Source organism: Cornus florida, unplaced genomic scaffold, assembly GCF_030987335.1.
Source record: "Cornus florida cultivar Cherokee Brave unplaced genomic scaffold, ASM3098733v1 CherokeeBrave_3.0.0_Hap2_Chr07, whole genome shotgun sequence".
Classification (NCBI taxonomy): domain Eukaryota; kingdom Viridiplantae; phylum Streptophyta; class Magnoliopsida; order Cornales; family Cornaceae; genus Cornus; species Cornus florida.
This window is the reverse complement of record NW_026775577.1, coordinates 21,979,262-22,004,616: the sequence shown is the minus strand read 5'-3', so window position 1 is coordinate 22,004,616 and position 25,355 is coordinate 21,979,262. Positions and strand designations below refer to the sequence as shown.

Sequence of the window (25,355 nt, the reverse complement as noted above, 5' to 3'; positions counted from 1 at the left end):
CAGCAACATCACCAACACTGCAATGTCTACAATGATATACTATATGGTCATTGTATATCTGTATTAATTGTGTCGATTGCGTTATCATCATTGTTTATAAAAAAGTGATATAATTGACAATTTGATGCGGGGATGAGTGATTGTTAAGTACCTAAAAAATAAGTTTTATATTAATTAAACATCAAAACATGATTGGTAAAAAATTGTTACTAAGCTTGAAAAAATATAATGATTAGTTTAAAAAGAAAAAAACTCTAGTCCGTAGTTATAGTTGGGTTCATCTGAAGCCGAGACGGTATGCTTGGGCCAAACCTACACTTATATAGCCAGGCTCAATTCTCAACTATTTGAAGCCCAACCCAAATCTATGCGTCTTTTCCTACTTCAATCATACGTTGTACTATGTCTTACCCAAAATTTCAACCGAATCCAACTGCCTGTCTGCTTCTTCTTCGATGATCTGACAACTACATAGTCGCTTATTATTTGCTTTGCGAGTTATAGTCCCATATTGCACACCAGGTATTTGATACTTTGTTTACTCAGACTAAAACATTATAATGTTGTATCCTTCAGCTTTATCATCTTTCTTTCTCTCCTTATTGAAAGACTTGGTGTGTATTCAACTTTATAAATGTAACTAGCAATTTTAGCATCGCAATAAGTTGAAAGTTTTCACAAACCTATTATGGATATTGACAACGAGGAAGAAAAAAAAAAAAAAGGAAAAAAAGAAAGAAAAGAGCATGGGTAATCCAAAGTTGCTTCATGTTTCACTCAAATGCACATGCATACTCCATGCGAACCCTTTTTTCTTCTTCCGGAGTATAGTCATTCTTAATATTAAAAGTCTTGCGAATCTCCTCCGTAGTCATGTCTTTCATCATATCCACCCCAATTTGGCAAGCCAGATCTAACAAGCTGTTGAGGTCCAAATACATTGCACCCAACATGAATTCGAAGAGGATGGCCGGGTCAACGGCTTTGATAAAGTCGGCGTCAAAGGTTTTGAGAGCATCGTCAGAAGTCTTGTCTTCAGACATGGGGGTCTCGATGTGCTTCTTGCAGTACTAGATGATCATAGGCAAGATCTTGCTAGTTACGTAAGGCAGAGGAATGATGGAATCAGCACAATCGTCTTCAATCATGTGCTTGATGGTCTGCGACTCCCAATGCCACCGCCTCTTCCACCTCGAAGGTCTCACCATCTGAGATTCTCAGCACCAGAGTCTTTGAAGTCGACATGGTTCTCAAAGCCAAAAACCAAATCCCTAACCTGAGAGAGAGATTTTGTGAGATATAAGGAGTAAAAGCTAAGAACGTATGACAACAATGAGAAAATTGCAGAGCAAAAGGAATAATGAATCACCTCAGCGCTAACGTATTTATAATAAGGTGCCCTAACACCATAATGACATAATAAGGAAACAACCTAATACAATTAGGAAACTAACATAACAAGAAAACTTAAAAATATAACAAATCCTATCAACTTAAGGAAAGAAAACTAAAGAGAAATCTCTAAAAACTTAGTTAATTGTAAAAAAGTATGTGTAATGTAGTATCTCTGACACAAAAATAGCATATATGACTCGTGTTTGATATCTCACATTTTAACATTCTAAAATTTTATTATCCCTAACAATTAAAATGGAAAGTGTCTCAAAAAACAATATTTTACCCTTAAAATTGGAAGTACTAATGTGTTGCCCTGAATATGTTAATATAACTTATATCGAGTGTTCTTGAAGCTAATTTTTATTCTTTTATTTTTCGTGGCTATTGAAAAATTTCAAGCAGACAAGAGGATTAATGCACTCCAGGTATTTGATATTTTGTTTACTCAGGCTAAGTGTGTATTGATCTTTAAGTTCTATCAATATAGACTCACACAATTTTGGAAAAATTCCTTCAGCTTTATGATCACTGTTTCTCTCCTTATTGAATGATTACTACCAGTATTGTTTTCTCTGTAATGTTGCTTATTGGGTGAATTATGCTCTTGTTTTACAATGTTTTCGAGTGAGTCCATAGGTTTGAATTATTGAACACTTAATACACGCACATACACAAACATATGTGTAAATGGTCCCTCATGGATTGTTGTGCATTTCCTCAATGCCGATTTTCTAGTAGATGGTTTTCCAATTAATCGTCGGTCATTAGAAAATATAAATTTTTGTGCGTCACATAAATGTATATTATGTTAATTGAATCCAAATTAAAATTTGAATTTCAAGTCCTGCCAACATTCTTACACACTACATATTATTGCACATTACATGTCTATTCTCAAGTGACCCTGCTTGTGTTGTCTGCATTATGGCCAGGTGAATCTAAACCGATCTTGTAACTCGCGGCTGAGAGTTTGGATGAAGATGGGCCACCTAGAGGGAAAGTATGGCAATGTCTATACAGAAAATCAAGATTCATATTTGTTGGAAAGGAAGTTGAAAGTTTTCACAAAAAAAAAAAATGTATTTCACCAATATAAATAAAAAACAAGGATGCATCATAGCATATATATATATATATATAGCAATCCTATTATGGGTATTGAAAGCACCGAAAAAATATCATGGGTAATCCATAGCTGCGTCAATCATATTATACGACGATTTATGATGGGGCGCTTCCTAATTCTAGAACATACACAATTATGATTGAGCACCTTGTGAATTCTAGAAAATTGGATTCAGCGTTGGAGATTTTCGGTACACTGCCCTTGACTAGGATCAAGCGCACTCTAAGACAGTTTTCACTTTTGAGCGGTCTGACGCGATTAAGACTTTACTTAATGAAATGCGGATTGATGGAATATTACTTGGTTGAGCTAAACATGCAGGAGGCAGGGTTTGTTGAGGAGACTGATGAAGGTATCAAAGAAATGTTACCTGATGAAAGGATTAAGAATGTAGGCTTTTCTATGGATGACGATGATGAGGATGAGGATGAAGGTACTCACCATGCTGTTGATGATGTTAATGTGGATGCAGTTAAGTTAAAACCGTGGTTGGATCCAACAGACCTGCGGTACAAGGTTCTTACTTTCCAAAGAGAGGTCAGGAGTTCGAACCTCAGTGAAGGTAGTGTGTGTGAGTCCCAACTAAAAAAAAAAAAATCGTGGCTGGACCCTGCTGCTGTGGATGCAGTTCTGAGGCCTTGGATGTACTTGACGAGATGATTTTATTAGCATGAAATATTAAAGAATAAAATTAAGTTCATTTTGTCACGAAGATGTACTATGAATATGCATTTAAATTTGAAATACTTACCGACTTCACCCCTGTCCTACTCTATACTTTTGTTTCAAGTCCATTGTTTACATCCTGAAATTGTGTTTTTCTGTCTTATACGAAGACTCCTTAATGTTTTGGGATTTTGTTGAAGGTGTAAATGGCTTGAATTCTTTTGATTTTTGGTATTTAGTAGTTTTTAGTGATTATTTAAGTAATTTTTAGAAAGAGTTGAATTATGGACTTTTTTTTTTTTTTTTTTTTTTGAAAGGTGATTTATTTAATACTTTCGTGATGAAAAGTATACATTTTTTCCCGGTAAGGTATATAATTTGAATAATTGAAAAAGGATCCAAGATGTTTATGCTAGTTTTAGAGGAAAAAACAGCCTAGAACAAATTAACCAGAAAGTACCGAAGCTAACAAGCTGCAATGGTAACAATATTGAAAACATCAAGCAACTAAAAACCAAAAAAAAAATGCATTCTCGATGTAAATGTAAATAGAATTCAAAATTGAGAGGATTCAAGTTGGATTTTACAATACGTGCGTTTGTCAACCACCGATTTTATCTATTAGTAATCTCTCCCAAACCCCAGCCTCCCCTCTCGTCTCTTACGTTCCTCTTATTGTAGAGGCCTTCTGTTTTTCAGAGATTTGGAGTCCTTCTCCATGGTTGTGTGGTCTTCTTCATTTGGGATGCGTCGCCGACCCTCTTTAGTCAGGGTTGTCCAGCCCAGAGTATCAAATACCTTTTAAAGCTTTAGGTTGTTGTCAAGGATGATGCCTTGACTTAGCTTGGTGTTGGGCTTGGCTAGGGTTAGCTTAAAAAAAAAAAAAAGCAACTAAAAACCAAAAAAGTGTCCAGTGTTGATTGATTAAGTGGATTCAAAGTTATTTATTATTCATTCGTGAATGTTTATAACTTTACTTGGTCAACTAAGATGGCATGGAGCAGATTTTTCTGAACATATATAGGCTTCCTCAACTACAATGTCACGTAGTAGAATTTTTGGAACATTCATAATGTGCTTGTTTAATATGGAACATAATTTTATTTGTATATCGGACTATCACCTTGGGACCTCTTATTCTCATATGACAATACTGAATTTTCTTATCATCAGGAAAACATGATTAGTAAGGAAGTGTTAAAACTTTAAAAAATATAATGTTTAGTTTAAAAATCTTATTCGAAAGTTTTTCAAAATAAAAAAAATATAAATTTATTTTTTTACTATTTATTTTTAAATTGGGGACGAGGATGGGGTCTACTTTGAAAAACCCGGCGGATTTTAGAGCAGTTTTGAGGGAAGGTTGTCTTGCACTGCCCCGAATATACTATAAATTTATTAAATTACCCTTACATATTATAATATATTACTAAAATAAGATAATACACACCCGAGGAAACCATAACCTTCATTTTGTTTCATGTATTAAGTCTTGTGAAATAAATAGACCCACGAGTAGGGATAGCAAAAATCTCCACCTCAAGCGGAGCCTCACCCAGTTTGGGGCGGTTTTGGGGAACCGATTATATAAATGGGAACGGAGATGGGGATGCTTTGAAGAACCTCACGTGTTTTTGGGCGGTTATGAGGGTGAAAAAATTAAACGGGGATGAGGATGGAGAATGAGATCCCTGCCGAAACCGCACCATTATCAATTTTATCCATCCTCTGTCTATCTCCAATTACCTTAATTTACTGTTTGTCTATGGCCACCAGCACCACCGACCGTTTGTGGCGCCACCACCACAGTTTTCCCTCCCCCACAAAGATTCTTCCTCCCTCATTACCACGGTACCTCCACCATCCACGACTGTCACCACCCCTTCAATCTTTGACCTCCAACTCTGGACGAATGAAGAGGTGGAAAATCAGTCAACGTTCGTCCTCAAGCCGAAACATTTCCAGTTGGAGCACATTGTTAGTGTCCATGGGAGAGGCTGTGATGGCGTCCATTGATAGGGAAGAAGAAAATTTGTTATATATATATATATTAGCTGAAATATAAACAATATTATTTTTAATTAGTAATTGAGTTGTCATCCTTTTGTTGAAGGAGAATTTTTTTGTCCAGCGAAATTATTGATTAAGATAGGATGACTTGTCAAATTTTTATTAGATATAGAGATTACAATGGCCACATCAACAACTAAAGTTGAATATCACATGAAACCACGTGGTTTAATTAATGGACAAAACAACAATTTTATTTCTTACTTAACGGTTGTTTTACGCTATGGACTTATTTGCAACAGTCTTAGTTTAGAGGGTATTTTTTTAGTTGAGGGATTTTTTTACAATTTGGTCATAGTTAAGGGAGTTTAATGCACTTTAGCGGTCAATCTTCTAATTTTTCTAATTTGATCTATTAGTTTTACACAACTTTATTAAGAAAGAACTTAAAAAATTAACTTCCTTTTTAAATTCTTTCACCGTATGGTAAATATGACACCATTTTGTCAAATAGTAAATCAACTATAAAGAGTTCAAGTTTAAATTCTAAAATTTTAATTAGATTGAGTTAAACCAAAATATTCATTTATACATTACAAAAAATTTGATAATATGGGTTATAGACTGGTAGTATTTTCTTATCAAAAGTATCACCCAGTGGCGTTACTCACTTTTAATACTGACCTTAGAATTTAATCCTACGGTAATTAATTAATTAGTGTTTCCTTAAGGCAATTGCTTCTGTTTTTTATTACCATAATATATTATTAAGAGGAAATGACAAAACTAGACAAGTTTTTAATGGAAACAAATTAAAACCAAATTGGTTAAGATTTTCTTTTATACGAATTCCTTCCCGAATTCTCAAAGCATACCAATTGAAAAATTAACGTACAATCGTCCCCTTCTCAACCTTGCAATTAATTTATATCTGTGAAACAACTACTTACCGAATAATCTAATTACAAAGGAATGTTGTACTCTCTAAATATGTTTATTTGTATGTGTGTGCAAAAAAATGAATTCAAAGATAAGCAAAATCATCAAATCATGTAACTCAATATATAAAATATGGAAGAGAAAGAGAATGGACCACCTCCACCACCTACCTTGGCATTGTTGCCACCTCCACCGCCGCCCCCGGCACTGCCGCCACCTCCACCGCTCCACCACCTACCTTGGCATTGTTGCCACCTCCACCGCCGCCCCCGGCACTGCCGCCACCTCCACCGCCGCCGGCAATGGTGGAGGTGGGTACAGTGGCGGGGTAGGTGGTGGCCAGCGATGGTGGCAGTGACGGAGTAGGAGGTGGCAGCGGTGGAGGTGATGGATGTAGAATGCGCCGTAACAATTCAAGGTTAATGGATTGGAAATTCATTATTTTTATTTTTTTCAGATGTGGTTGCCTTCTATGTTTTAACCTCCTAGCTTCAAAGGAATATTAATTAGGATTAAAAGTGAGTAGTAGCCACTGTGTATGTATATATATATCTATATTTAACCCAGATGGTATGCTTGGGCCAAACCTACACGTATATAGCCCAATTCTTTGAATCATAATCCAAATCTATGTGTCTTTTGCTAATTAAATCGACTGTCTTCTGCGATCTTTATGATTCTTCATCGATGATCTGAGAACTACATATTCACACCAGGTATTTGATATTTTGTTCGACTAAGTGTGTATTCAACTTTATGATGATCCATCCTATGATTATCAAAAAAAAAAATTAATGTTCCTACAGTATTTAATAGATTTTTAGTTTTCACAAAGCAAAAAAGAATACCTGCATTTCAAATAAGCATATATAATCCTATTAAGGGTATCGACAACAGAAAAAAAAATAAAAATAAAAAATAAAATCACACAAGAAAAGAAAAGAAAAAAAAAAATAAAAATAAAAATAAAAATTTCATGGATAATCCATAGCTGCTTCATGTTTCACTCAAACGCCCATGCATTCTCCCTGCGGACCTCTTCTTCTTCTTCTTGAGTATAGTCATTCTTAATATTAAAAGTCTTGCGAATCTCTTCCGGATTCTTCCCTTTGAACATATTCGCCACTGTTTGACATGTCAGATATAACAAGCTCTTGATGTTCAAATAGTTTGCAGCCAAGATGAGATCGAAGAGGGTGGCTTGGTCTATGTCTTTGACAAAGTCAGCGTCAAAAGTTTTGAGAGCATCCTCTTCGGACTTGGGGGTCTCGATGTGCTTCTTGCAGTACTCGATGATCAGGGGCAAGATCTTACTAGATACGTTCGGTAGAGGAATGATGGAATCGGCACAATCATCTTCAATCAAGTGCTTGATGGTCTGCGCCTCCAACGCCACTGCCTCTTCCACCTCGAAGGTCTCGCGGATAATCTAGCAGTATGTCGTACCCACAATCATTGGTCACTACAGAAGCAAGTTTTTATCGAGCAAATTTTTTTCACTTCCCCCACTGAAAATTCCACCCAGTCCTAGTTTTCAATCTTAAAGACAAAAAAGTCCTAAAAAATTTTTTTAAGACAAAGAAGTCCTACATATTTCCAATCAAGTTCTAAACTAAACCCCCTTTCTCCCCTAAGCAAGAGAAACTGTCTTCTTTAGAACCCAAAAATAAATAAATAAAGAACCAACCAAACAATAGCAGAGCGGGAAATTAAACATCAACAACTAATTAATTTGATTATAAGAACCAATTAGTGAGAATAATTAACCATTAATACAGTCAATATATAATAGTTTAAAACCTAAACTACTCTCAACTGTTTTTTTTTTTCACCAAGACAAGACACCTTTCAATAAGACGAGTTTGAGAACAGGGCATCCCAAATCTCAGTTAACACTTCAACGATGACCCTGTGGTGATGACAAGAGTTTAGAGAGAGAAAGCACTGTAACAGATTCTCAAGATCCTTGGCTCCGAAAATCTCCCTTTCCACTATCATTTCCACCATTGAAGTCCTGAAATCATTGTACGGATCGCTAGAACACTTCACCCCCGCAAAGCTGTCTTCAACTTTTCCTTGTAGTACCGGCATTAGACCCATTTCAGAGTCCTTCCTCTGATTACTGCTTCGCCGACTCATCTCAATTTGGCGGTCACACCGAGGTCTGTTTCGGTAAAAAGACCGACCAGATGAATCAGAGGAAAGAGATTTTGAGGAGAAAAGTGTGGTCTCGTCGTTGTCGTCGCTGCTAAACCACCCATTATAATACTGAGCTCTGTCAAACTTTTGGCTCCTCAAATGGGTCTTCTTGTTCTTCTTCTTTTTCTTTTTCTTTTTTCATGATTTTTTCTCTTCTGGATTCACTCTGAAACATTGAAAGTTGTGGATTTTGTTTAGAGGCGTAATGGGTGATTCAGGTGGACATTTTTGGCCGTCCATGTCGGGCCGAAACGAGGAGAGTGTTTCGGGCAGATTTTTTCTCGTGTATGGTGATTGTTTTGGCATTTCTTTCTAATTGTTCAAACAACTTTAATTTGTGTTTTCTGTCATTTGTCTATTACTTCTCTGGAGTTGGGTGCTTCACCGTGTCACTGGAGTTGTAAATTGTAATGGAGCTCACCATTGGGTTTTGCAAAGGGGTTGAGAGTGAGGGGGAATATGGGAAAGGGTAAAATAGGGGATTCTATTTAGTTTAGGACTGGATTGAAAATTGGATTCAGCATTGGAGAGTTTTGGTACACTGCCCTTGATGAGGATTGATGGATGTAGCATTGGCTATGTGTGGGGTTCAGGGTTTAGCATTCAGCATTGGCTACTCTAAGACAGTTTTTGCTTTTTGGTGGAAGCATTAACTGCTACCGCGAGGTTTGATGTGGTTAACACTTTACTCAATGAAATGAGGATTGATGGAATTCAACTGTCGAGGATCTGACAAGTACATATGCTTATACTTCCTTTGGCGAAATTAGATTTATTATTCTCTTTGGGAGTGATAGATCCATAATGCACACCAGGTATTTGATATTATATTTTGTTTTCTGAGGTCAAGTGTGAACTTTATTAGGCAATGGGATCAGAATAGTTGTGAAGGGATAAAGCATAAGCTACACTTTCAGCACTAACATTAAATCTCTCACGGAGTTTAGGAACCCTATCATGCCAAGTAACTCAGCCGAAATTTTGTGCCATTCGCAATTTGATTGCTTGTGGGACAGGCACATCACAGCGGTACTTGCAATTTCAAACCAGGAACCAAATCAAACTCGCCATAACCATTTTCACACGTAAGCGAAGGTATGTGTAATTTGCAAGTGTGAAGTGTCATAAGGGCTCTGAAAAAGATAAGAGTTGTTCGCTTGATAGTACTGACCTGAACAAGAACAATTACCTCTTTGTCAGGAGGGAAGAGAGTGAGACTCTGGACATCGTTGATGTGGGCAAGCTCCAATGGGTCCGAACTTGTGAGATTTGAAATTGTGGTCACTGAATTGTAAGGAGATTGAGACCCGCAGATCAGAAAAGCAGGGCAGGACTTCTTTTTACCATTGCAGGAATAAAGAAAAGCTGTAGAAGTGCCGGTTTCTTCGGTGTTGTTGCAGTCCATAACTGAGTTTGCTGAATACATTTGTTGGGCATTGAGGTAAGAGTTTGAAGAAACTGAGTAGAAACTAATCCATGACAGAATTTTTAGGCAGATGAGAGGCTTGAAGATTATGAAGAAACTTAGATGCTTGCGAGAGTTGGATACATTGGGCTAAATTTATGTGAGTTTGAGATGATGTCATGATGGCATCATCATATTTAATGACGTTATCCTCCTCTCACATAAAACAATCTATACATCCGACTTTCATACTGCTCATCATTATATTTTTACGTATATGAAATGCAACGTTTTGGTGCCTGAAATCATATACCATGATGATCATCACATGCTGTTTGATTCTACCTTTTTCAGTAAATTAATATGTTTGGTAAAATGGTCATTCTTCTCTTGTTATATATGGAACAAGAGCAGCCTATAACGGGAAGGAAAATGTTTTTTTTAGTGACATCCACTTTCAAACCACTTTCAGTCCTCAGATGTTTACATATCACCACACTAACAAGAAATTGCTTTCCAGTTTTGTGTTCAATGTTAAATTATTGATGTTGGACAGTTTTGTCCTTTTTTTTTTTTTTTTTTTTTTTTTTTTTTTGGGTTGGATTTAATACTTTTTTGTAATTAGGTCTCTTATTCTCTCTATATATACTATATATTAGGCATGGCAATAATGAAGATTCATATTTTTTGGAAAGGAAGTTGAAGCTTTTCACAAAGCAAAAAAGAAAACCATGTATTTCACCAATGTAAAAAAAGAAAAAAAGAAGAAAAAAAAGGGTGCATAGCATATGTTATACTAATATAGCAATCCTCTAATGGGTATTGACATTGCATAATATCTCCTTTATGTTTTCACTTAGAGGCCCATGCATTCTCCCTACGAACCTCCTCTTTTTCCTCAGAAGTGAAGTCATTCTTAATGTTAAAAGTCTGGCGGATCTCCTCTGGAGTTTTCCCTTTGATCATGTCTGCTACTGCTTGGCATGTCAGATCTAATAAGCTTTTGATGTTCAAATAGTTTGCAGCCAAGATGAGACCGAAGAGAGTGGCTTGGTCGACTTTGACGAAGTTGGTGTCAAAAGTTTTGAGAGCATCTTCGGAAGTTTTGTCTTCGGACTTGGGGGTCTCGACGTGTTTCTTGCAGTCCTCAATGATCATGGATAAGATGTTACTGCTTACGTTCGCCAAAGGAATGATGGAATCGGCACAATCATCTTCAATCATGTGCTTGATAGTCTGCGACTCCAACGCCACGGCCTCTTCCACCTCGAATGTTTCGTCATCTGAACTTCTCAACACAATCTTCTTTGAAGTCAACATAGTTATAAATCCCTAACCCTAGAGAGAGAGTCTAACCCTAGAGAGTGAGTTTGTGAGATATAAGGAGGGGAAAGGTTAGATCGTTCACCAATATGAATATGAATTAGCTCCCTCCACTACATGCATATACAAAGGAACCTAGCACCATACGGACATAATAAGTCTAATACAATTTGGAAACTAACAGAATTATTAAAAAGAAACCTAATACTATAGCACAGCCGAAAAAACGCAAGCCCTAAAAAATTAAAAGGGTAAAGTGCAAAAAAAACCCCTCTACTATTAATATAGTGCAAAAAGGTCTCTGTGTGGTATAAAACCCCCCTATACTATCAATTTGGTGCAAATAGGTCCCTGTAGTATAAAATGACGATAATACCCTCACTTTAGTTGAATAAATTAATAACTATAAATATAGGCCATGTAAAATAACCCTTTGTCTAATTTGTGTAAAATTGTGTTTGTTTTGCACAAGAATAAAATAAACCTCAATTTGTATAAAATTGGAATAAGCTAAACCAAAGAAACCTAAAACTAAATATAATAAAAACTGAAACCAAACAGTCCCTACTATATAAGACACACACTGTAGCACTATTTGTCCCAAAAAAAAAAAAAAAAAAAATCTCAAACTGTGCATGCCATCTCCTCCCTACTATGGTTCGTGAGAGTAGGATTTCCCTTTCTTCTCTGGGGGCAGATTCCTTATTCGATTTGTTCTTTTGTAACTATTAATGCAAAAATCCTTGCGACTTGGAACGACGGCGTTTACCTATAAAATAAAAGGATGTCATCTCAAATGGCACCGATGGGGTGCCAGCTATAATACCCCTAATTTTAAAAAGAATAGTTTCGACATTTTAATTATTGTTTTATTGTATTTTTATGTGACTATTTGGCTTATTTGTTAATTGTTTAATTGTTTTAATTAGTTATTTGATTTAATTGTTTAATTATGTGTTTAAATTGCATTTATTTGGTTTAATTGTTTTTAATTGATTTCTTGTTTTCAGTAATTGAATTGTTTTATTTTATTATCTTTTGTATTTTTCTTTAATTGGATTAATTTAGTAATTATTAACTTTAATGTAAAATAAGTTAAATGAGTTTAAATTACGTTAATTAACTAGGGTTCTCTAGGAAGTCAGTATGTGTAGTCGACATGGATTAACTTAGGTTGCTTTATGGGCCGACTAAGATCGACATTAGGGCTCTGTCTCTAATCATACAGGGAATAGGGTTGTATTTAAGTCTCTATATATATAGAACAGTATGTCGACTTAGGGTTTTAGGATACAAAACCTCTATTCACATAACAAGGTTACAAGGAGAAACAGAAAGAGGTTTTGAGAAAACAGAGCACGTTCGGTGAGGGTTTCGACTGAGGCTTCAAGGTCGGACCTAGGTGTAATAACCCTAATTTCAAAAGGGATAAAAATGGAATTTAAATTTTATTTTTGTGCATTTTAAATTGATTTTGTATCTATATGCTTATGTGTCCAATTGTTTGTTTATTTTAATTCATTGTGTTATTTTTTTTAATTGTTTGTTTATTTTAATTAAGGGTGTAATTCTTTATTTGTTTGTTTATTTTAATTAATTGTTTTATTTATTTTATGTGTTTTAAGTGTTTCGTTGCTTGCTTATTTGATTTAATTAATGGGTGTTATTAAATTAATTATTTATTAAGTATTTAATTTTTGAACAGGGTAATTATGTAATTCTCATTAACTGGGGTTTTAGATACGTTTTAGTTAGGGTTTTTGGAGCCGTCTCATAAGCATCTGATATGTATCTAAACTGGGTTACTTTGTGGGCCGACGAAGTTAGGGCTCTGTGGATTAGGGTTTTAATCTTGCAATTATAAATACCTCAGTATATGTTAAACCTAGGGTTACATATTGTCGTAGCTTTTACACGGAAAAGTCTGCCAAATAGAGAGAGTTACAAAGGGAGTTTTGGTGAGAACCGAGCAGTTTGTGAGAATTTCGACTGGGGTTCCAAGGTTTAACCAATGAGAAGGAAGGAGCAGAGGTTCTAAGAGGTTAGACAAGTTTCAGTAGATGTCGGAAAAGAACTAAGACCAACGACAACAAGGGTTTGTTTGCAAACCTATTCAGGCAAGTTCTATCTTCCTCTTTCCCTTTGAGCCGTGTTCTGTGCACCTAGATATGCTCTAGGGTTTTAAGGAAATTAACAACTAAATCATTCATGTATGTTATACATCAAATTAATCATATGTATGCTTTGAATTATTTCTGTGATGATTTCTGCAATATCTGTTACAGTGCATGCAAGTTGGTTCAGTTTTATGTCCTTTAAGCATGAGGGTTCTTGTCGTAGTTTTTGTCTCTGTTTTTTTATTACAACTACTGTAAACTAAGTATGGAAAGACTACGGGAGTTATGTAAATCTCATAGGAAGGTTGCTATTTCTGTTTTAGATCTCTGTTGCATTTTGCTTCGTTGTAATCCATGCATGAGGTTTCAGTTTTTGCACAAGTTTACTTCTGTTAATTGATTTAAATTGCTATAATCAAACCTTGGGGATGCTATCAGGAGGGTGTTAGATCCTTTAGATCAGTTTAAGAAACAAGCAGAGGGGTAGGAATTGATCGGAGAAGGAGCAGATTGACGGAAACGGAGCAGGGATGAACTGGAGGCTCTCAAGAGGGAGAGAGCCGGCTCTAGAAAGTCAAGAGCCGACTCCCCTTCAGCAAGAGCCGGCTCCTAGGGAATTGGAGCCGGCTCCAATAGGGGAAGAGCCGGCTCTTCCATTCCAAGAGCCGGCTCCAATTTGTTTTACGTCCAGAAAGTGTTTTCTAGGGCTCTGTTTGGTGTTTTGAGCACTGTTTGAGCTTCTGAGTGATGCTAATGAACTGTAGGGACTTAACAGAGGATCTAAGTAGTTAATTTTAAGTGTTATTAAACTTATTGTTGTATGGTTTAAGTCTCTAAGACAAAGGATGAAGCAGTGTAAAAATATACAACGGTGTATGCTACTAACAGAAGAAAGGAACTAAATGGCTTAATTAAATTTTAGAAATTTAATGAGACTTCATGGAGGGATTAAATAGTTAATTTTTGGGTGTTATTAAGACCCTAAATTGATTTAAGGTTAATTCTAAATTAACGGATCAAACTGTATAACACTTATGTACATTATATACGGTTAGTGGATGGATGAAGTTTTAAATACTTAAGCTTATTTTTAGGCATTCTAGTGGGATTTAATATATTTATAAAATGATTTTAAATATATTATAGGGTCATTGATGTGTTAGATGTGATCTATGCAGGCTCTGGATGTTAGTTGTTGATTTATTAAATCATCTCCTGCAACTATATGGTTAATTGTTTGGATTTAAATTGCTGAAACATTTAAAAATCTTCTGTAATTAATTGGATATTGGTTTTGGATTTTAAATTGCTGTACTATCATTCATAGTCTGTAATTTACATGGTTTTGGTTTTAAGTTGTTGAACTACTAAATACTATTCTGCAACGATGTGGATGGTTGGTTTTGGACTATAAATTACGTGCTTATTATTTATGCCTTGTAATTTACTTGGAATCATATATTGGATTATAATTGCTGAATTCTTATATTAAATTTGGTCAATTATTTGGAATTATGTATTGGATTTTAATTGCTGAATTCTCACATTAAAATTCTGTCAATTATCTGGGTTTGGCTTTGGATTGTAAATTACTTGCTTATCATTTGAATGTTGTAATTTACATGGATATGGAGGATTGTACGCACCGGTATGGGACGGTGGCATACTAGGTATGGTTTAGCTCAAAATGCTAATTCCTACCTTATGAATTTTAATTGGTGAACAGTTTTACCTGTCGTATCAATTATATGGATTTTGTGGATTGTATGCACCGGTATGGGACGGTGGCATACTAGGGACAGACTGATTCAAAATACTCAGTCCTACCTATTTTGGAAAGAAGGGTACGAATTATAAAAACATAATTCTCCTTATATTTAAGTCTGTGCAGTTGAATAAACTGAACGACTTACTGGATCTCTTATAAGTCTGTGCAGCTGAATAAGCTGAACGATTTATTGGAGTTCCTATGGATGGATTTGAATGTACTTTAAATATATGGTTATGGTATCACGAGATGGGCTTGAGTCTCAAACTCGTTGGTTAGGACGTGTATATGCAGTGGATGCGTAGCTAGCTATAGTAGGTTGAGGTGTACCCTGTTAGGTCTAGGTACTCATGCCCACCTTTGGGTGCGTTTTTGCATGTTGCCTTCTATTCAGGTTGAGACCCCTATTGTAGTTCAGTGAATGTCCCATAGTGTGGATATATATATGTATGGACTAGATAGATATTGTGAGGTATCTACGGTGTATCTGCGTATCGGGTCACTGTATGGATTGCAGCTAGATTAAAACTTGCTCGTGGGCCTGACCCACTCTTCTATTATTTTTTTTCAGGTGTTCGTCAGTCCAAGCTGTAGAGCTTGATCGTGCTGAGCCGATACAGTTATTCACTGCACCAATGGCATAGGATTTTATTTCATGTTAAGACTTGAGTTTTATTTCTAGTTCTTTTGAATACAGTTGGGATTTGAATAGGGGTCCACTAGATGGATTCCCGAGTTGTATATGGAGGATCAGTTGTAGCATAAAGGTTATTTATTAATGAAATTTTATTTCTGAGGTTTTCAAATTATTTATCTCTTTTGATATAATTATTCTGTGTTCGATTATTGCTAATTGTTTTGATATCATCGGGCGTGGGCCTGGCCAACCTGCATTCGGAAATTCGGAAAGAGAACGGACTACCTCCACCACCTACCTTGGCATTGTTGCCACCTCCACCGCCGCCCCCGACACTGCCGCCACCTCCACCGCTGCCGGCAATGGTGGAGGTGGGTACAGTGGCGGGGTAGGTGGTGGCCAGCGATGGTGGAGATGGTGGCAGTGACGGAGTAGGAGGTGGCAGCGGTGGAGGTGATGGATGTAGAATGCGCCATAACAATTCAAGGTTAATGGATTGGAAATTCATTATTTTTATTTTTTTCAGATGTGGTTGCCTTCCATGTTTTAACCTTCTAGCTTCAAAGGAATATTAATTAGGATTAAAAGTGAGTAGTAGCCACTGTGTATGTATATATATATATCTATATTTAACCCAGATGGTATGCTTGGGCCAAACCTACACGTATATAGCCCAATTCTTTGAATCATAATCCAAATCTATGTGTCTTTTGCTAATTAAATCGACTGTCTTCTGCGATCTTTATGATTCTTCATCGATGATCTGAGAACTACATATTATTTTCTTTGCGAGTTATAGTCCCATAATTCACACCAGGTATTTGATATTTTGTTTGACTAAGTGTTTATTCAACTTTATTATGATCCATCCTATGATTATCAAAAAAATAAATTTAATGTTCCTACAGTATTTAATAGATTTTTAGTTTTCACAAAGCAAAAGAGAATACCAGCATTTCAAATAAGCATATATGATCCTACTAAGGGTATCGACAACAGAAAAAAAAAATAAAAATAAAAAATAAAATCACACAAGAAAAGAAAGAAAAAAAAAAAAAATCATGGATAATCCATAGTTGCTTCATGTTTCACTCAAACGCCCATGCATTCTCCCTGCGGACCTCTTCTTCTTCTTCCTGAGTATAGTCATTCTTAATATTAAAAGTCTTGCGAATCTCTTCCGGAGTCTTCCCTTTGAACATATTCGCCACTGTTTGACATGTCAGATCTAACAAACTTTTGATGTTCAAATAGTTTGCAGCCAAGATGAGATCGAAGAGGGTGGCTTGGTCTATGTCTTTGACAAAGTCAGCTTCAAAAGTTTTGAGAGCATCCTCTTCGGACTTGGGGGTCTCGATGTGCTTCTTGCAGTACTCGATGATCATGGGCAAGATCTTACTAGATACGTTCGGTAGAGGAATGATGGAATCGGCACAATCATCTTCAATCAAGTGCTTGATGGTCTGCGCCTCCATCGCCACTGCCTCTTCCACCTCGAAGGTCTCGCCATCTAAGGTTCTCAACACCACCTTCTTTGAAGTCGACATGGTTGCGCCTCTCAAAGCCAAAAACCAAATCCCTAACCCTAGAAAGTTTGTGAGATATTCAAAGCCAAAGCTTACGTTGAATCTACAGAGCAATATAAAATATGAATACCTAAACCTCTATTTATAATAAAGAAGCCTAACACCTTAAGGATTGAAGAATAAGGAATCTAAACACCATTAGGAAACTAACAAGTAAACCTAATCCTATAACAAAACATATCAACATAAGGAAACTAAAAAAACCTTAGGAAAACTTTATAAAGAAGTCCAAAATTCAATTCTCTAAACATTACAAATTAATAATAATAATAATAAAGAATAAGAAACCTAATTACTAAAAATTATTAAATATGAGAAAGAAAGAAAAAAAACACTATTTTACATCCATTATTCTTTTGTCTTACAGCGTTTTTTAGTGAGTCCATAACTTTGAATTCTTGAGCACTTAAATACACACATATGCAAAGGGTCCTATTCTTGAGAAATTATTCTTGTGCATTTCCTCAACGCGGATAATCTAGCAGTATGTCGTACCCATAATCATTGGTCACTACAGAAGCAAGTTTTTATCGAGCAAATTTTTTTCACTTCCCCCACTGAAAATTCCGCCCTAGTCCTAGTTTTCAATCTTAAAGACAAAAAATCCTAAAAAAATTTTTTTAAGACAAAGAAGTCCTACATATTTCCAATCAAGTTCTAAACTAAACCCCCTTTCTCCCCTAAGCAAGAGAAACTGTCTTCTTTAGAACCCAAAAATAAGTAAATAAAGAAGCAACCAAACAATAGCAGAGCAGCAAATTAAACATCAACAACTAATTAATTTGATTATAAGATCCAATTAGTGAGAATAATTAACCATTAATACAGTCAATATATAATAGTTTAAAACCTAAACTATTCTCAACTGTTTTTTTTTCACCAAGACAAGACACCTTTCAATAAGACGAGTTTGAGAACAGGGCACCCCAAATCTCAGTTAACACTTCAACGATGACCCTGTGGTGATGACAAGAGTTTAGAGAGAGAAAGCACTGTAACAGATTCTCAAGATCCTTGGCTCCGAAAATCTCCCTTTCCACTATCATTTCCACCATTGAAGTCCTAAAATCATTGTAGGGATCGCTAGAACACTTCACCGCCGCAAAGCTGTCTTCAACTTTTCCTTGTAGTACCGGCATTAGACCCATTTCAGAGTCCTTCCTCTGATTACTTCTTCGCCGACTCGTCTCAATTTGGCGGTCACACCGAGGTCTGTTTTGGTAAAAAGACCGACCAGATGAATCAGAGGAAAGAGATTTTGAGGAGAAAAGTGTGGTCTCGTCGTTGTCGTCGCTGCTAAACCACCCATTATAATACTGAGCTCTGTCAAACTTTTGGCTCCTCAAATGGGTCTTCTTGTTCTTCTTCTTTTTCTTTTTCTTTTATCATGATTTTTTCTCTTCTGGATTCACTCTGAAACATTGAAAGTTGTGGATTTTGTTTAGAGGCGTAATGGGTGATTCAGGTGGACATTTTTGGCCGTCCATGTCGGCCGAAACGAGGATAGTGTTTCGGCCAGATTTTTTCTCGTGTATGGTGATTGTTTTGGCATTTCTTTCTAATTGTTCAAACAACTTTAATTTGTGTTTTCTGTCATTTGTCTATTACTTCTCTGGAGTTGGGTGCTTCACCGTGTCACTGGAGTTGTAAATTGTAATGGAGCTCACCATTGGGTTTTGCAAAGGGGTTGAGAGTGAGGGGGACTATGGGAAAGGGTAAAATAGGGGATTCTATTTAGTTTAGGACTGGTTTGAAAATTGGATTCAGCATTGGAGAGTTTTGGTACACTGCCCTTGATGAGGATTGATGGATGTAGCATTGGCTATGTGTGGGGTTCAGGGTTTAGCATTCAGCATTGGCTACTCTAAGACAGTTTTTGCTTTTTGGTGGAAGCATTAACTGCTACCGCGAGGTTTGATGTGGTTAACACTTTACTCAATGAAATGAGGATTGATGGAATTCAACTGTCGAGGATCTGACAAGTACATATGCTTATACTTCCTTTGGCGAAATTAGATTTATTATTCTCTTTGGGAGTGATAGATCCATAATGCACACCAGGTATTTGATATTATATTTTGTTTTCTGAGGTCAAGTGTGAACTTTATTAGGCAATGGGATCAGAATAGTTGTGAAGGGATAAAGCATAAGCTACACTTTCAGCACTAACATTAAATCTCTCACGGAGTTTAGGAACCCTATCATGCCAAGTAACTCAGCCGAAATTTTGTGCCATTCGCAATTTGATTGCTTGTGGGACAGGCACATCACAGCGGTACTTGCAATTTCAAACCAGGAACCAAATCAAACTCGCCATAACCATTTTCACGCGTAAGCGAAGGTATGTGTAATTTGCAAGTGTGAAGTGTCATAAGGGCTCTGAAAAAGATAAGAGTTGTTCGCTTGATAGTACTGAACTGAACAAGAACAATTACCTCTTTGTCAGGAGGGAAGAGAGTGAGACTCTGGACATCGTTGAAGTGGGCAAGCTCCAATGGGTCCTAACTTGTGAGATTTGAAATGGTGGTCACTGAATTGTAAGGAGATTGAGACCTGCAGATCAGAAAAGCAGGGCAGGACTTCTTTTTACCATTGCAGGAATAAAGAAAAGCTGTAGAAGTGCCGGTTTCTTCGGTGTTGTTGCAGTCCATAACTGAGTTTGCTGAATACATTTGTTGGGCATTGAGGTAAGAGTTTGAAGAAACTGAGTAGAAACTAATCCATGACAGAATTTTTAGGCAGATGAGAAGCTTGAAGATTATGAAGAAACTTAGAAGCTTGCGAGAGTTGGATACATTGGGCTAAATTTATTTTAGTATGAGATGATGTCATGATGGCATCATCATATTTAATGACGTTATCCTCCTCTCACATAAAACAGTCTATACATCCGACTTTCATACTGCTCATCATTATATTTTTACGTATATGAAATGCAACGTTTTGGTGCCTGAAATCATATACCATGATGATCATCACATGCTGTTTGATTCTACCTTTTTCAGTAAATTAATATGTTTGGTAAAATGGTCATTCTTCTCTTGTTATATATGGAACAAGAGCAGCCTATAACGGGAAGGAAAATGTTTTTTTTAGTGCCATCCACTTTCAAACCACTTTCAGTCCTCAGATGTTTACATATCACCACACTAACAAGAAATTGCTTTCCAGTTTTGTGTTCAATGTTAAATTATTGATGTTGGACAGTTTTGTCCATTTTTTTTTTTTTTTTTTTTTTTTGGGTTGGATTTAATAGTTTTTAGTAATTAGGTCTCTTATTCTCTCTATATATACTATATATTAGGCATGGCAATAATGAAGATTCATATTTTTTGGAAAGGAAGTTGAAGCTTTTCACAAAGCAAAAAAGAAAACCATGTATTTCACCAATGTAAAAAAAGAAAAAAAGAAAAAAAAAAAAGGGTGCATAGCATATGTTATACTAATATAGCAATCCTCTAATGGGTATTGACATTGCATAATATCTCCTTTATGTGTTCACTCAGAGGCCCATGCATTCTCCCTACGAACCTCCTCTTCTTCCTCAGAAGTGAAGTCATTCTTAATGTTAAAAGTCTGGCAGATCTCCTCTGGAGTCTTCCCTTTGATCATGTCTGCTACTGCTTGGCATGTCAGATCTAATAAGCTTTTGATGTTCAAATAGTTGGCAGCCAAGATGAGACCGAAGAGAGTGGCTTGGTCGACTTTGACGAAGTTGGTGTCAAAAGTTTTGAGAGCATCTTCGGAAGTTTTGTCTTCGGACTTGGGGGTCACGACGTGTTTCTTGCAGTACTCAATGATCATGGATAAGATGTTACTGCTTACGTTCGCCAAAGGAATGATGGAATCGGCACAATCATCTTCAATCATGTGCTTGATAGTCTGCGACTCCAACGCCACGGCCTCTTCCACCTCGAATGTTTCGTCAGTTGAACTTCTCAACACGATCTTCTTTGAAGTCAACATAGTTATAAATCCCTAACCCTAGAGAGAGAGTCTAACCCTAGAGAGTGAGTTTGTGAGATTTAAGGAGGGGAAAGGTTAGATCGTTCACCAATATGAATATCAATTAGCTCCCTCCACTACATGCATATACAAATAACCTAGCACCATACGGACAGAATAAGTCTAATACAATTTGGAAACTAACAGAATTATTAAAAAGAAACCTAATACTATAGCACAACCGAAAAAACGCAAGCCCTAATAAATTAAAAGGGTAAAGTGCAAAAAAAAACCCCTCTACTATTAATATAGTGCAAAAAGGTCTCTGTGTGGTATAAAACCCCCTTATACTATCAATTTGGTGCAAATAGGTCCATGTGGTATAAAATGACGATAATACCCTCACTTTAGTTGAATAAATTAATAACTATAAATATAGGCCATGTAAAATAACCCTTTTGTCTAATTTGTGTAAAATTGTGTTTGTTTAGGACAAGAATAAAATAAACCTCAATTTGTATAAAATTGGAATAAGCTAAACCAAAGAAACCTAAAACTAAATATAATACAAACCGAAACCAAACAGTCCCTACTATATAAGACACACACTGTAGCACTATTTGTCCCAAAAAAAAAAAAATCTCAAACTGCGCATGCCGTCTCCTCCCCTATGGTTAGTGAGAGTAGGATTTCCCTTTCTTCTCTGGGTGCAGATTCCTTCTTCGATTTGTTCTTTTGTAACTGTTAATGCAAAAATCCTCGCGACTCGGAACGACGGCGTTTACCTACAAAATAAAAGAATGTCATCTCAAATGGCACCGATGGGGTGCCAGCTATAATACCCCTAATTTTAAAAAGAATAGTTTCGACATTTTAATTATTGTTTTATTGTATTTTTATGTGACTATTTGGCTTATTTGTTAATTGTTTAATTGTTTTAATTAGTTATTTGATTTAATTGTTTAATTATGTGTTTAAATTGCATTTATTTGGATTAATTGTTTTTAATTGATTTCTTGTTTTCAGTAATTGAATTGTTTTATTTTATTATCTTTTGTATTTTTCTTTAATTGGATTAATTTAGTAATTATTAACTTTAATGTAAAATAAGTTAAATGAGTTTAAATTACGTTAATTAACTAGGGTTCTCTAGGAAGTCAGTATGTGTAGCCGACATGGATTAACTTAGGTTGCTTTATGAGCTGACTAAGATCGACATTTGGGCTCTGTCTCTAATCATACAGGGAATAGGGTTTTATTTAAGTCTCTATATATATAGAACAGTATGTCGACTTAGGGTTTTAGGATACAAAACCTCTATTCACATAACAAGGTTACAAGGAGAAACAGAAAGAGGTTTTGAGAAAACAGAGCACGTTCGGTGAAGGTTTCAACTGAGGCTTCAAGGTCGGACCTAGGAGAAGGGAAGAGCAGAAGTACTAGGAGGCTAGATAGTATTTCAGTGTTGCCGAAAACGTGGACACGATACCGAGATTTCATAACTGAAATTACAGGCAAGTTATTTTCTTCCTCTTTCCCGTGGCTTGTGTTCTGTGCACCTAAATAGGCTCTAGGGTTTAAGGGATCATAAAACTGAATTGTGTATGTTTAATACGTATTAAATTTATCATCTGTATGTATTAAACTTATTCTGGAAGTGTTGCTGTTAGTTGGTTTCATCTTTTAATCGTTAAGCATGTTGTAATAGTAGTTGTTTTAATTGTTCTTTTAATGCAAAATGTGGTAAACAAAGGACTGGATTGTTAACTGGATGTAATTTAAGACCTTTAGGGTCAGTTTTAATAAGGAACAGAGGAGGTGGAAGCAACCGGAGACGAAGCAGAAGGCCGTAGAAATTGCAGAAGGGCAGACGGTTCTCAGAGAGGGAGAGAGCCAGCTCCATGGAAGAGGGAGTCGGCTCCCCCCAAGAGTAGAGCTGGCTCTAGGGGATGTAGAGCCAGCTTAAACCCTTTAGAGCCGGCGCCAAGAAGTTTTGGAGCCTGCTTTTTTGTTTTTGGAGCCTGCTCTACAAGTTTAAGAACAAGCTCTCCCACAGGGAATGTTTTCTAAACTTTCTGGGCGTTGTTTAGATGGTTTTAATGCTTCCTGAACTGTGATGTGAGTGTACTAGGGTTCTTAAGTTAGATTTTAAGAGTTATTAAAACCTCTTATTGCATGGTTTATGCCCATACGCTAAAGGATGGAACAATATAAAAGTATACAATTTAGCATACAGTTAACGGATGGAAGGAACTGGACTGCTTAATGTAATTTTAACAATTTATCGGATGATAGCATGAATATAAATCTTGTTTTAAATACATGATAGGGTCATCTATTTATTGGTTTTGATCTATGCATGCTTTGGTTTCTAATTGTTGAAATATTAAATCTTTTTCTGCAATTACACGGATTGTCGCTTAGATTTTAATTGTTGTATTATTAGACATTCTTTTGCAATTATTGGGATAATGGTTTTGGACTGTAAATTACTAAACTATTATTTATGTGTTGTAATTTACTTGGATATAGAGGATTGTATGCACTGGTATGGGACGGTAGCATACTAGAGATGGTTTAGCTCAAAACGTTAAGACCTAACCTACCGGATTAAAGGAATGGATTGTAAAATATTGAATCCTATTTGTGTTTAAGTCAGATCAACTGGCTAAGTTGAATGACTTCCTGGATTAGTTGGTTGTAGTTAAGTCATATCAACTGAATAAGTTGAGTGGCTAACCGAACTGTGTTTTGTATGTCACCTCAATGAATAATTGAAAGACATACTCCGGTTTTGGGATGGACTTTAGATATATGGTTATGGTACCACGAGATGAGCTTGAGTCTCAGACTCGTTGGTTAGGGTGAATATATGCAGTGGATGCGTGTAATACCCCTAGTTTTAAAAGAGATATAATCGGAATTTTATTATTTATTTTATTGTTTTCAGTATTTATTTTATTATTTTTAAGTGCTTATGTGGCTATGTGTGGAATTTGAATGACGTGTTGTTTGAATTGATTTGTGGATTTAATTTAATTACATGCTTAATTTTTATTTATTTTTTTTTTATTTGGTATTTTTAATTAGATTAAATGTGTATTTTTATTTCTGGTTTGAAATGATGGGCTTGGACAGTAGCGATGTACCAACCGGTTGGGTCTCATGGACTACTCAAATAGGAGAGTAGCGGGTACTGTTAATATCCATGGATGATTATACATATATTTTTTTTGGTATATGTGTATATAAGGTAAATCAAATTAATAGGATTTTAGGGTTGTATATAACCATGAAATCTGTAGCCGACTTATATATTATTTATTTTATATTTTATTTTATTTTCTTTTGTTTTTAGTTTCCTCCTAGAATTAAAATTAGGTTTTCCAATACACCTATAAATATATTGTGTTACGGCTGGTTAGGGTTGGAAAAACAAAACACAGACCCTATTCACGTTCTGGGATATTATGAGGAAACAGAGAGAGGTTTTTGAGAGAAACAGAACAAGTTGTGAGGTTTTCCGGCTAGGGCTTCAAGGCCCGACCTAGGAGAAGGGAAGAGCAGAAGTAAGGGGAGGCTAGACAGTAACTCAGTATTGCCGGAACAATGGACACGATGCCGGAATTTCATAACTGAAATCACAGGCAAGTTCTTTCATTTCTCTCTCCCGTTGCCTGTGTTCTGTGCATCCTTAGACTGTCTCTAGGGTTTTAATTGATCATTAATTAAATTATACATGCTTGTTATATGCTAAATCAGATGTCTGTTTGTGTGGAATTATTCTGTTAAAGTTCTTGTGCCTCTGGTTTTCAGTTTGGAGTGGAAGCATGCTTGATCAGTTAAGGTTTTAAACACTGTAATTGAATTGGACTATTATGAAAAAGTCATGGGGATGATATTGGGTGTAAATATGATTCTTAAACTCAGTATTAAAGATGAACCGAAGGTTGGGAATAGCCGGAGACGAAGCTAATAATCAAAACGAAGCAACAGAGCAAGAAAAGTGAGTGGAGAGGGCTCTCAGAGAGGGAGAGCCGGCTCTGGGAGCAAAGAGCCGGCTCCCACTCAATTAGAGCCGGCTCCAAGGGTTGTGGGAGCCGGCTCTAGGCAGGTTAGAGCCTGCTCCAATTATTTGGAGAAGGCTCTATGGTCCTTTAGGAGTTCTGAAGCAGTTTGGGGCTTGTTTGGTTCAATTGTGGGTTTCAGAACTGTGTTTAGGCTACTGAGATGTTT

At 36.2% G+C, this 25,355-nt stretch overlaps 4 protein-coding genes and 3 pseudogenes across 4 annotated transcripts; all 7 read right to left on the bottom strand.

Moving 5' to 3' along the window:
• Positions 1-710: 710 nt before the first annotated feature.
• Positions 711-1,254, bottom strand: LOC132267566 (SKP1-like protein 1A; annotated as a pseudogene).
• A 5,596-nt stretch (positions 1,255-6,850) lies between these two features.
• LOC132266782 (SKP1-like protein 1A) lies at positions 6,851-7,973 on the bottom strand (annotated as a pseudogene).
• A 14-nt stretch (positions 7,974-7,987) lies between these two features.
• Positions 7,988-9,808, bottom strand: LOC132266781 (transcription repressor OFP8-like; annotated as a pseudogene).
• A 362-nt stretch (positions 9,809-10,170) lies between these two features.
• On the bottom strand, positions 10,171-11,063 carry LOC132267565 (SKP1-like protein 1A). Its single transcript, XM_059768710.1, has one exon. It carries the CDS (start codon positions 11,061-11,063, stop codon positions 10,596-10,598), a length of 468 nt encoding a protein of 155 aa, XP_059624693.1. The 3' UTR covers positions 10,171-10,595.
• Positions 11,064-16,357: 5,294 nt separating this feature from the next.
• On the bottom strand, positions 16,358-17,163 carry LOC132267564 (SKP1-like protein 1A). Its single transcript, XM_059768709.1, has one exon. The coding sequence runs from the start codon at positions 17,133-17,135 to the stop codon at positions 16,677-16,679; it is 459 nt and encodes a 152-aa protein (XP_059624692.1). The 5' UTR covers positions 17,136-17,163; the 3' UTR covers positions 16,358-16,676.
• A 907-nt stretch (positions 17,164-18,070) lies between these two features.
• Positions 18,071-19,825, bottom strand: LOC132316412 (transcription repressor OFP8-like). Its single transcript, XM_059814891.1, has 2 exons — positions 19,728-19,825; positions 18,071-18,467 (listed from the first exon to the last, which is right to left on the bottom strand). The coding sequence occupies exons 1-2, from the start codon at positions 19,823-19,825 to the stop codon at positions 18,071-18,073; spliced, it is 495 nt and encodes a 164-aa protein (XP_059670874.1).
• Positions 19,826-20,261: 436 nt separating this feature from the next.
• On the bottom strand, positions 20,262-21,140 carry LOC132267563 (SKP1-like protein 1A). The gene has a single exon (XM_059768708.1). It carries the CDS (start codon positions 21,138-21,140, stop codon positions 20,673-20,675), a length of 468 nt encoding a protein of 155 aa, XP_059624691.1. The 3' UTR covers positions 20,262-20,672.
• Positions 21,141-25,355: the final 4,215 nt, after the last annotated feature.

Excerpts from the sequence above, each read along its gene's own strand:
- LOC132267565 (XM_059768710.1), bottom strand. The coding sequence starts at position 11,063 with ATGTTGACTTCAAAGAAGATTGTGTTGAGAAGTTCAGATGACGAAACA.
- LOC132267564 (XM_059768709.1), bottom strand. The coding sequence starts at position 17,135 with ATGTCGACTTCAAAGAAGGTGGTGTTGAGAACCTTAGATGGCGAGACC.
- LOC132316412 (XM_059814891.1), bottom strand. The coding sequence starts at position 19,825 with ATGGACTGCAACAACACCGAAGAAACCGGCACTTCTACAGCTTTTCTT. Across the intron at positions 18,468-19,727 it reads CCTGCTTTTCTGATCTGCAG|CGACGACAACGACGAGACCA; the intron begins GTCTCAATCTCC and ends GTGGTTTAGCAG.
- LOC132267563 (XM_059768708.1), bottom strand. The coding sequence starts at position 21,140 with ATGTTGACTTCAAAGAAGATCGTGTTGAGAAGTTCAACTGACGAAACA.